Here is a 12,749-nt window from a genome sequence, read left to right on the forward strand (position 1 = left end):
AAATGATCAGGCTGGGTAAAATATAGCATCTTCACTAACTCCATATTAATAATTATTTAGAACTTTGGAAACAAATTGGATGATCAGACCAAATGCAGTGACATGGCTTTAAAATACTGTCCCTGAAGGTTTTATACTCTGGGCCCCATATGTGCGCATGTTGTATGTGTGTTTAAAAAAAGATACCCAGCACATTAGATTATTAAATCATATATATGATATATATCTGGACTTTCAAAATGCAATTAGCTGAAGCATTTAAAAGAGGGCTAAGATAATCATAGTCAGATCTGTGAGTGCAATTTACAGAGGTTCCTACAAAGAATTTAACAGAAGGAGCAAATACAGAGGAAATACTCTTTTTACTACAACAATACAAACAGAATCTAATCTAAAATTTTAATGGCCTTTTAGGCCAAATGTTAGGTGCCTCAGAACAGAAGAAATGAACTGTTTAACAATGCTACTGTCAATTTGCCAGCTGTGTGTTTCTTCTAGTGTTAATTCACACTCATAAAAAAGATCCCTTGAATGTTTACATTTTAAGTACCAGATTTACAAAGTTTAAGAAAAATTAGAGAACCATTTTAACTATGAGGGCACTATCATTTAGGAATAACCAAATTTAAATAAATTGAAAGGATACCTGAATGAAATGAGTTTATAGCAATTAGTAAAATATATATCACTCATATTTGAATCAGTATCAATAAATAGAAAATGCAACTAAATATTAATAGAGCATTGCTACCTTCCAACAAATCCAGGATCTATACCACAGAGTTGTTTTCAATAGATAAGCAGGCTTCTAAAAGTTTCACTGATCAGTAACTCAAAGACAAAGCAAAAATAATAGTATAAATAATAAAAAAACATTTTTTGGAAAACCTCATTTTCGATCTACTTCAGAAACTGACTCATATCTACACCTTTTAATAGATTGATCCTATCATTTAAGACAAACACCAATGTCTTCCAAAATCATCTGGACAAGTGATAGCATGCCTGCCAAAGTCATTATATTATTCTTTAATTTCTAAAAAGTTTTTGGAGTTTTTTTCTTACGTTAGACTCACTGGCCAGGAATTCCTTCCTATAAAACTTCAGAAAATTTTGGGTTAGAATTTCTATTCCAGTATACAAAGTACATTTTAATAGAGAGAAATGAAATAAATGAACTCAATAAATGCACCCTACAGCTAGTTATTTCCCTTGTGATCTTTGATTTCCTTGAGAGCTATAATTATTTCAAGTTAATTTTGGAATAACTTTTTAAAAAAACTCGTTTAAAAAGTGTATCTTGCACACTCAACATTTACATTCAACACACAATAGCCTCCTTGGCCACAGTAATAAGCAGCTCAAATCAAACTAAACTAAAATCAAACTCTGGTTAAATGTTAGTTTTACCAAGTATGAGATATAAGAACTATATTTAAAACTCCTTACCAAAGCCATTCAAATAACTAGACTGCACATTCTAAATTTTGGTTTTATAAAATGATCACAGAAGCTGAGCATATAGGCTTTTATCAGAAAAACATTCTTTAAAAAACAGCTACTTAATAAATGACATATGTCAAATTTAGTCTACCTATAATACATAATAAAGAACCTTAGTTCTTTTGAGTTCCAAGACTTGTGCTATTACGGTAGGTGTCTGAGGCAGAATATTTTACTTCGCAATATCTTTCAGTAAGTAGTGGTTTGTCACAATGATATTCTCATAATGGAAGGGGAGAAGTCTAGAGAGATAAATAAGGAGGTGGGGAAGAAGGAGGAAGAGGGGATAAGATCTATTAAGTCGCTACTTGATAAAACAAAGGAATAAAAATTCTCAACTATAAAAAAATAGATTCCATTATTTAAAATGTTTCAAATTTTACTGGTAACAAATGACTTTTGGATTATTAGGCCTGATTTGCTTTCAGTATTATAGTAAGAGGCCTGATAGACCAGACTGTCAAAAGAATTAAGTATCAATTTGGGTTCATAATATAAATGAACACAAAATTTTTTCTTAGACTTTAAGATAAAAGACTTACTTTAAAAGACATCTCCAAATTAAAAGAGAGAGAGAGAGAGAGAGAAGAAAAGAAAGAAAGAAAGAAAGAAAGAAAGAAAGAAAGAAAGAAAGAAAGAAAGAAAGAAAGAAAGGAATACGTACATTCTTAAACCTTTATTTGGAAAAGTTCTCTCCAAGATCAGTCACTAGGGCACCAGGAGGTTTACCAAGTTATAAGCTTTTTATTGTACAGAACAAGGCCCCCTTTTTCCCTTCTTTTAGATATATCAAATGACCAGTCAATAATCTCTAAATTCACATTTTTAGCTTTTATGTTCTTGGATTCAACCCCGAATACATTTGTTCTAAAACATGTTAATACATAGGTTAATACATATAGGTTTAGTACTTCCTGAAATGGTCTTCAAACCCTCTCTCTCCCACACAGACGCAAAAAAACACAATTTCAAGTAGATCCTTCTAGTTGACATGAACATTTACTGTATAAGAAAGATGCCTTCCTCAGATCTCATGTTAGAATTTTGCTTTCTTACCCCAGCAAAAGCAAAAAATTTAGCAAGTTCTGAAAGATATCTGTCCCAATGGGGGCAATATGTAGAACTAAGAAACACAATCTGGTAGTAGGGAAGTACAAGATGAGGATATAAAAGATAGAAAAAAGAAAAAAATCAGAAGAGATAGCAGTCTGAAGAGTATAGAAATATTTCTAGTCTTGCAAAGCAAATATATGCAAATTATCATGCTATATTAAAATATCAAAGAGGACTTAACAATTGGATGCCTTCATGAGGATTTGTCATTGGAGAAGAAAAATACCCAAATTTCCCTCACTAGCACTAGTATAGGTTGTCTACCTCAATCTTCACGTAATGACCTCACAACAATACAATGGCATTCACAAAGCCCTTCACATGCTTTCAGATTTCAGACTCACAAGCCTCATCAAGTAGATGGTATTACCACTGCCTTACTAATGATAAACTTTGAGCCCAAAGAGATTAAATTACTAATAAACAGCAGAACAGTGCCTTCACCCATCAGACACATGTAATGTTACAAAACAAAGAAATTTAAAAAGTAAACAGGAAGTTGTCATGGCCATATAGTTGGCCAGCAGGGCCTGGTTCTTGGAATAGGCTGAAATAGGCCCAGGTCTACCTTCCCAGGCTGAGATTAAGTGATTCCAGGCAAATCAGAACAAGCCTCATGCATAGAAATATACAGAAATGGTGTTTTGGTGAATATCTGTTGTTTTAAAGTCCCGCATCGGGTGCACTTAACAATAAAGATACTACATTATTTCCCAAATTACCTAATTTATAATTTTGCTTCTATTGTAATTTTTTTGTTTATTTCTATAATAAATATTGAGTTATATTCTTGAAAACCACACACACATACACACACACACAGAAAAAAGGAGAGGCAGTTATGTAACCTAGAGTGTTTTGTAAATTTTAAAGCACTAGATTACTACTGTATCATTTACTTTAAGGATCCCCTTCACATAATCTCCCCTAATTTCTCTTTATTCTCCATTCCAATTAATTCTATAACTTTATAGATAAGTCAAATGCTCAATTCAATCTTGATACATTTAATCTTCTGGTGTTTATACAGGTCTTTTAATAAGAAAAGATTGAATACAAAGTGCCCCTTCTCAAGAAAACCTCACTCTGGACTGCTGCTACCTAACAAAGAGGACAAGACCTTCAGTTAACTTGCCACTATGGAAGATACCAGCCACAGGTGATGTTTTAAATTTAAATTATTTGAAATTAAATAAAACTTACAATTCAGTTCCACAGTCACATTTCACCAGCTCCACAGCCCCATGTGGCTTGTGGCTACCATAATAGACAGGGCAGATAAAGAACAGTTCCACTGCTGTAGAAGGATCTATTGAAAGCAATGAGTTAATCTTCATTTGGATATTTTGCTCCACTCATTCCTTTATTCTATGCCCATTCATTGAATCAATAACTAATAAAGTGTTAAAAATGCTTTTTGTCTATTGAAGAAAAAGCTATGTTGACTGTGTATTAAATTATACTTTCTTGAATATAAATGTGATTTATAGTTTCAGTGAATGAAGAGGGAGTCCTTTACTTATTCCAGGAGCTCCAAGGTTTGGCTCTGCACTGTCATGCTGTCCCAGTAGGGTAGAAAGCTCACTTACAGAAAGGTATTCTACTCCTAAAGGGCTGAGGACTGCTCTAAAATCCTAGTGGTAGCTTTGCGCGGCGGCAGTATCGTAGCCAATGAGGTTTATCCAAGGCATGATTATTGCTAATTAAAATCCTAGTGGCACAACCCTAAGAAGGTGGCAAAAGGAAGTTTAGGAAAACTTGCTAACTGGAATAGATCGAAGATATTCCTCAGTTGGCAAATTATGTTTGTCCATTAAATAAAAAATGTGCTTGTTTGTTTGTTTGTTTTTCAGGATAAGTAGTATAAGAACAACTCACCTGCAGGTAGAAAGAGGAGCAAACTGAACACCCTTCTCTTTGCATTCCCTTGTTATTCGTTCTTTTACATTTCTACAGAGATCCACAACCCTAGAAAACATCATTGAACACAATATGAAGTTTTCAAATAAATTACAAAAATTTGAATAAATGCTAGTTAATCTGGCATCCTTCCATTCATAACTTCAAAGGAGTAAAGTTCTTTCTTTTTTGCCATAGGAAAGATATAAGTCAGAATACCATACTCAAGCCTGCTGAAGGTGGTTTCCTATATTTAGGCAAATCCAATTTCAAAATAAATTTAATTATAAGATTTTAAAAGCTTTAAAGAAAGCCATATCGAACATGTTAATGAAAATTCAATTCTGGGTTTATAGGAATACCAATCTGTGCCCATGTCTAAGACATTTCCCTTAATATAAAAAATAATCAATAATCATGATGTTATACCAAATGTCCAGTAGCCTATTGTCAAGCACTGAGCTAAAATATAGTTCGGGGTGCCTGGGTGGCTCAGTTGTTTAAGTGACTGCCTTTGGCTCAGGTCATGATCCCAGGGTCCTGGGATCGAGCCCTGCATCGGGCTCTCTGCTCAGCGGGGAGCCTGCTTCTCTGTGTTCCCTCTCTCGCTGTGTCTCTGTCAAATGAATAAATAAATCTTTAAAATAAATAAATAAATAAATAAATAAATAAAATAAAATATAGTTCAACAAAGACTGGACGTGAACTATGTGTAAAGCTATGCTAGACTGATATTAAAAGTCAATGAAAACAGACAGGTAAGAAACAGTTCTTAAAGGGAAGAGGGAATTGATAATATTTAACAATATTAATCATTTTTTCTATATTTTAAATAAACTTTTTATTTGAAATAGTTTTAGATACAGAAAAATCACAAAAACAGTACAAAGAGTTCCTCTTTCCCCAGTTTCCTCTAATGTTAACATATTATATTAACCATGACAGATTTGTCAAAACTGACTTCAGGACATCACTATTAACTAAAACACAGACTATATTCATATTTCACCAAATTTCATTTTGACTACAAAATACTGTTGTTTTAAAATACGAAGGCATCTGATTTCTTTTGTTGTTTAGTTTTTGATATAATTTTTAAGGTCCTATTTTGGAGTGAAGGAGGTCTAATGGTGACGTATTCATATTTTGGGAACATGTTCAGGAAAAAGTTCTGAAATAGAAAATAGATGTCAATCAATGCTTCTAGGGTGGAGATCCAGAGACAAGAGATTTGACTGACAAAAGACTAATCTATTTTTTAATGTGAGCTGTAATATTTTGTTATTACTACATATTCCATTTCTTTTGGAAAATAAAACTCCTAGGGGACATATAAGTCATCTTATTCTCCAATTAACATTCTGGCTACATACTGACACTGACTCTGTGTTTTAAACCTTGGTCTGTTTAGAATTAGGAGAACGGAAAAGGTAACAAAGAAACTCAAAAGGCTGGGCCATTTCTTTTTTTTTTTTGAAGATTTTTATTTATTTATTTGACAGAGAAAGACACAGCGAGAGAAGGAACACAAGCAGGGGGAGTGGAAGAGAAGAAGCAGGCTTCCCGTGGAGCAGGGAGCCCTATGTGGGGCTCGATCCCAGGACCCTGGGATCATGACCTGAGCCAAAGGCAGACACTTAATGACTGAGCCACCCAGGCGTCCTGGGCCATCTCTATTGTCTAAAGACTGATTTGACGGTGTGAGAACCAATTTGATAAAAACAGTCATTTACATGGATTATGCTTTATAAAACACATTAAAGTCACTTATATTTCCAATAAGAACAAAGAATATACGTTAAAACATAAATATGGAATTTCAGTATTTTATTAGCTATTGTATTAGCATGTTAAATTTTCTTTTTTAAATATAGTATCTGCAAGTTTTATAAATTCTGATTTTACAAAACAGTGCTCTTAAGTTAAATTCTGCTTAATTCTATGAGAGTTGGAGGCAAACATGATTTATCAAGGTTATCTATACCTCATTTATGGAATGATAAGGATGTATGTTTTTAAAATACCTCTTGTAAAAGTATTTAGATTATTGGAATTTATTGTATCTTTATTTTGAAAATCCAACTTATAAAACAAATACTTTAAATATAAATAAAACCTTTAAGAGCTTTAAGAGCTATAGGGGTTAATGACGATTATAAATTTATAAACAATTTCTTTATCATGACTAGAAAACAGTGTTACATAACAATAATCATCATAACCTACAGTAATAATGAGGAGGAGATGGGACAAAGAACATGTCTGAATGGTTAAAACCCTTAATCGGATACTTTCTAAAAATGATTTGCACAGAGGGAGTTCTGAAAGCATTCTCTCATAGAGCTTGTACGAAGTTCCGTCCATTTGGACCAATCATTCTATGGGAGAGAAAATTAACTGTGTATACTTTTAAATTCTTACCTGACCTATTAGCAAATTTAACCCTGTTGACCATTTCCTGCTTGAAAAAAATTTCCCTGGGTTTCTCTCACATCACTGGTTTCCCTCCAAATCCTCTAGATATTATTCTCTTTTGCTAGCTCTTGTTTGTATGCTCATCCCTTAAATTTTAGGATTCCCTGGAATTCTTTTTTAGGCCCTCTTTTTTTTTTTCCTTCATCTATACTATCTATAAGGGTTTGTATCTACTCCCTTGGTTGTCACAAGTCTCATGCTAGTGTCTACAAAATCTTTAAATCTCCAACTCAGATCTTCCAGACAGCTATTTTTATAGGCTGCATTCTTACACCATTCCAGAGTTCACTCATAGGACTCTATGCAGAATATTCATTGAGCACTTAACAGGTACAGTCATTTTGCTAGGGCCACTGAGAAACACACAAAAACTAGTAGACCAATAATCCCTTAAGAGACTTACACATGAAAAGGCCTAGCAACCTAATAATGTGTGAAAGTTGAAGACTCTGATCCCTTGGGTTTCTGCTAAACATTGTCTCTACCTAGCTAAATGTTTGAAAGAAAAAGCAAGTTGCTAAATGGGTAATGAGTAAATTTTATGTCAGGAATGTAGCTGCTTTCCGTTAATTTTATTTATGAAAACTTCAGCTGACAATGTTGTTTTAAGTGAAAACAAACCAAATATATAACCCCGTATAAAACAGATATTGTCAGTGAGTCAAATATATAAAAATACACAAGAAAAGGATTTAAAAAGTGATAAGATAGGGGGCGCCTGGGTGGCTCAGTCGTTAAACGTCTGCCTTTGGCTCGGGTAATGGTTCCAGGGTCCTGGGATCGAGCCCCGCATCAGGCTCTCTGCTCAGCGGGAAGCCTGCTTCTCCCTCTCCCACTCCCCCTGCGTTCCCTCTCTCGTTGTGTCTCTCTCTGTCAAATAAATAAATAAAAATCTTTAAAAAAAAAAAAAAAAGTGAAAAGATAGTACGTGATTAGCTTCCACAGCTGCAAGAATAAAAAGACAAATGACAATCATCAATTAATAGTAATTGATGAGGAAATTCATAATGCTGAAGACGTTAACACTACGCTAACCTACCTTCCCAAGCAAGGAAAAGTATAAAAGACTAAAATGGTCTTTGAGACAACTATGAACAGCTACCAAATGATATTTGCTGTTCAAAAGTTCAGATGTCAATAGTTGATTTTTTATTTATAAGATTTATCCCCTTGTTAAAATATAGCATCAACAATTGTGAATAACAGATTGGTACTATATATTTGATTAATTTTACAATGCATGGAATATGAACATCCATGCACCAAAAGTTATACCCATAGTAGATAAAGCAGAAAAGTATAAAGTTTTCTGCGGGAGGGGAGAAAAGAGGTTAGGGTAGAACAAAAATGTTAAGATATGTAATATCTAGGAGGTGGATTCATGAGGATTTGTTATACCTTATTTACTTTATTGTAGATTTAAAATAATTTGTATATTTTATAAAGAAAAAGTAAAATGTGGGGTGCCTGGGTGGCTCAGTTGGTTGAGCGACTGCCTTCGGCTCAGGTCATGATCCTGCAGTCCCTGGATCGAGTCCCGCATCGGGCTCCCTGCTCGGCGGGGGGTCTGCTTCTCCCTCTGACCCTCCCCCCTCTCATGTGCTCTCTCTCATTCTCTCTCTCTCAAATAAATAAATAAAATCTTTAAAAAAAAAAAAGTAAAATGTAAGGCATACTAAAAAATGTACTAACAGTCTTTTTTTTTTTTTTTTAAAGACTTTATTTATTTATTTGACCGAGAGAGAGACAGCGAGAGAGGGAACACAAGCAGGGGGAGTGGGAGAGGGAGAAGCAGGCTTCCCGCCGAGCAGGGAGCCCGATGCGGGGCTCAATCCCAGGACCCTGGGATCATGACCTGAGCTGAAGGCAGACGCTTAACAAACTGAGCCACCCAGGCGCCCCTGTACTAACAGTCTTAAGAACTTTTATTACTGAGTGAGTTAACTCAAAAGTCCATTTTTAAAAAAATATTTTATTTATTTGACAGAGAGAGAGACAATGAGAGCAGGAACATAACCAGGGGGAGTGGGAGAGGGAGAAGCAGGCTTCCTGCTGAGCAGGGAGCCCGATATGGGGCTCGATCCCAGGACCCTGGGACCATGACCTGAGCTGAAGGCCGATGCTTAACGACTGAGCCACCCAGGCTCCCCTCAAAAGTACATTTTTAATAAAACCACTTCACATTGCTCATCAGTTTTTATTATCAATTCCCTAACCAATATCTGTATGTATATGTGTGTAATGCAAAAATAGAGGATGTAATTAATATCTTAAGCGGGATTTCTTTTAGAAATCACTGAAATACAAGTTAAAATCTTACTTAATAATACCCACACAAATATCAAAAGCTAAATCATATGTTACAAAAGAAGGTTAACACTGGTTTTATAATTTTGGGGGACTTTTTAGAGAACATTCAAGCATATTAAGCACTTAAAAATTTAAACCATAGAAGCCAGTAAAACTATATAGTGACACTTCAGTGCTCAATAAGATTCTTTAAAATGTAGACTTCAGTAATATCTTTTCCTTCTATGGGACATAGACAAATCTGCCTCAAACCAAAAAAAAAAAAGACTTGCAAATATGACATTCTGATGAAGATATTAAGTTTTTAAAAGATTTATTTATTTTAAAGAGAGTGAGAGAGAGAGAGAGAGAGAGCGAGTGGAGGGGAGGGGAGGGGCAGCGGGAGAGGGAAAGAGAGAATATCAAGCAGACTCCCCGCTGAGCTAAGAGCTCGATGGGGGGGCCCAAGCTCATGACCTGAACCGAAATAGAGAGTCGGATGCTTAACTGACTGGACCACCCAGGCGCCCCAAAGATATTAATTTATATAAAAGTGCTTCTTTATAAAAATTTAAAAATTTGTATATTCATGTACAAAGTTACATTATTTCAGCAACTCCTATAGCGTATTTGAATAATATCAGGCTTTTTATTATATTTTACCTGTCCCAAGGAGCTGAAGTCTCGAAAGACTCTCCTAATACATAGTATTCCAAACCCAAGTCCTGTTAAAACATATATACAAAAATCAAGCAATTACAACAGATGCAGAAGAATCGATAATATTGTATATTGCTAGTATTTCATACAATTTTTAGTATTACATGTTTCTAATGTAACCTCCACTGCTCTTTACTCTCCACTCCATAAAAGCACCAGAAAGTGGCCCTGAGAATGAGCTATAACCTTCAGGAGGACAGGAACTTTGTCTGTCTTGTTGTCCGCTGTACCTTTGGCACCAGGCAGTGTGCCTGACACATGGTAGGAATTTAAATATTTCTTCAAGGAATGGAGTCTCTAAGAACCATCTATGTACATGTAGAGGATACTAGAACAGATTTTTTAGTAGCCTGAACAGCAAATTAAACAACAAGAAAAAGTGGTCATCAGGATGGAAGGACTAGGACAACAGAGAAGTGGGGGGAGGAGGACTAAAAGAAGAAAGTATCTCTGTCCTGAAATCAACTTTTCTTTAAAAACAAATTAGAGCCCTTCTTTGTAGTAACTAAATAAAATAGGGTATCTGGAAGCACCTCTACTAGGAAAATATATTTTATAACACACAAGATATAATTCTTATTTGGTAAGTAATTTATAATAAAAATTTCTTTAACCAGAATACAATTCTGCTTTAATATCAAAACTGGAAAGAACAATTCATAAGCCACCACAGAAGTGAAAAGATAGGAAAGAAAATTTTATAAGTAGAAAAATCAATACATGTTAAGTTTTCACTTGTAGCAAAATGAATCACTTCAACTCTACCATTGGTTGACAGGAAAAATCCCCAATTACTGATCTAAAATGTGTGGCTTTTCTCTTCTGCATTCATTTATGAAATTAACAGGTTAAAATTTAAGAAAATAATTTTATTCATTCAAAGTAAGAAAAAGTACGGTCTGCAACATAAACTGACGAGGGAAATACAAGGTAACTTACTCGAATGTATGCAATGACATAGGTCAGCAAATAACCTCTCTGTCCATTATCTTCTCCAACTGCCAACCCACTGTAAAGAACAAAGTGTCAATATATAGCATACATATTTATTAAAAATATATAAAACTAACCAAACTAATATGACACCCCAAGGTAACTGCTTAATGGATTAACAAATATTACACTGCATCTCATTTTTATTTTAATCTAATTTATCATAAATGTATCAAAGAGCTGTCAAAAGAATAAGCTTGGATAACAACAACCTAAAAATACTTTTAATATTTCAGTTTGGTCATTAATTTCAAACTTTCATCCATTAAACTAATAAAACTGACTCATATGAACTCAACTACTTCTACCCATACTGACAAAAGAACAGAGAATTAGCCATGAGAAACAAACTTAAATAAACTTTAATAAACTTCACAAGCATAACAAGATACTTAAAATACTCTTATTCATATATTCTTATCCATATATTCATGTGTCATTATAATCTTATTCACATATAAAGATGTATGACTGACTACATCTTCCAAATACCAAGAAGTTTTTTGAATACTCATGCACACTGTATATGAAGTATTAGAATGTTTATTTTATGAAACTTATAACTTAAATGAGACAAAACATACTTACACTTACACAGAAATATTGAAGTGTATGAAGCAACATATAGACAATTACAAGAAAACAGGTAAGGTTTTATTACCATGAACTATCCATTTCAATTTGAAAGTAGTTTTATCCACAGAAATTGTATTTGGTGATCTAGTTAGAACTAATCCCATATAACATGTAATTCAGTCCAAGTACTCTGCTTTGTGAAAGTCATTCTTATTTTAAAAGACTATGAATGATTATTGATTTCTACTACCTTCAGTAAAGAGCTTTTAATTTTCCTTGTTTCCATCATCAGATAGAAATTAAATTTTAACTATTCTTAGTCAATTAAAGAAAACTTCCACAAACTCCCAAAGTACCCATGAAAAAAATCCCTCAATAAAACTAGATAGAAAAGTATATTTTCATGTGACTTTCTTGGGTCATAATGGATGATTAACTTCTCTGTCTCTCTGTTCAATCCTGTAATTACACTTCCTTGGTCTCAGGATACTGAGCCCTTAACCACGGTGTTGCCCAAGACTCAAATCTTGAGCCTCTGTTATTTGAGCTTCCTCTGGAAGAATCAATTTTCTTATTGCTTCGATTAACACCTTATAGTTAAGTTCTTCCTTCCCCTGAAGTTTTGCTTGGATTTAGCAGTAAGAAAATAATTCAGCATAGATATACCGTTGTGCTATATAAATACTGAAAGGCAATTTTAGGCTAGGATGTAAAGGCCAAATCAAATTTCCTTAGAATTATAGCTGCATATAAACAAATTAGTATCACCCAGAGAAGTGGCAAACACTTGATAGGAGGAGCTCTAGTCTAGAACCACTTGGGGGTGGGGTACAATAAAATGAAATGGGGGGGTTGTTTGTATTACTAAATGTTAATGAGCAAAGAAGACAGAACTTAAGTCAAGCAGTTGAGAGTGAAAAGTAAGAAGAAATAATATAATTCTGGGTTGGATATATATGGGTTTGAGGTTAGGGGTAGGAAGTCAAATAAAGTTCCAAAACAAGAAGGAAACAAGTCAGAAAGTTGCTGTGGTAAATGTGTGGAGGAAAATATCTGAATCTATACCTTGGGTAGATATGAAGCAGAGTCAGACACTGAGTCCAAGAAAGAAAAAAAAAAAACACTACTGAGGTAGTAAATAGGAACAATTCATCTTGGGCCTAGTGGCAGAAAGAAAGGAC

General features: G+C 34.2%; 1 protein-coding gene and 1 pseudogene across 2 annotated transcripts in view; one reads left to right on the top strand and one right to left on the bottom strand.

The window, feature by feature from the left end:
• Nucleotides 1-12,749, bottom strand: part of AGPS (alkylglycerone phosphate synthase) — a 186,707-nt gene that overhangs the window by 28,869 nt on the left and 145,089 nt on the right. For both annotated transcript variants that reach the window (XM_032407452.1, XM_032407443.1), the window contains exons 15-17: nucleotides 10,939-11,008; nucleotides 9,943-10,004; nucleotides 4,495-4,584 (exon numbers count right to left, since the gene is read on the bottom strand). In XM_032407452.1, the coding sequence (XP_032263343.1) occupies nucleotides 4,495-4,584; nucleotides 9,943-10,004; nucleotides 10,939-11,008 (222 nt within the window). The remainder of the gene's footprint in view (nucleotides 1-4,494; nucleotides 4,585-9,942; nucleotides 10,005-10,938; nucleotides 11,009-12,749) is intronic.
• LOC116637880 lies at nucleotides 4,259-4,385 on the top strand (annotated as a pseudogene).

Source organism: Phoca vitulina, unplaced genomic scaffold (genome assembly GCF_004348235.1).
Source record: "Phoca vitulina isolate PV1807 unplaced genomic scaffold, GSC_HSeal_1.0 scaffold1, whole genome shotgun sequence".
Classification (NCBI taxonomy): Eukaryota; Metazoa; Chordata; class Mammalia; order Carnivora; family Phocidae; genus Phoca; species Phoca vitulina.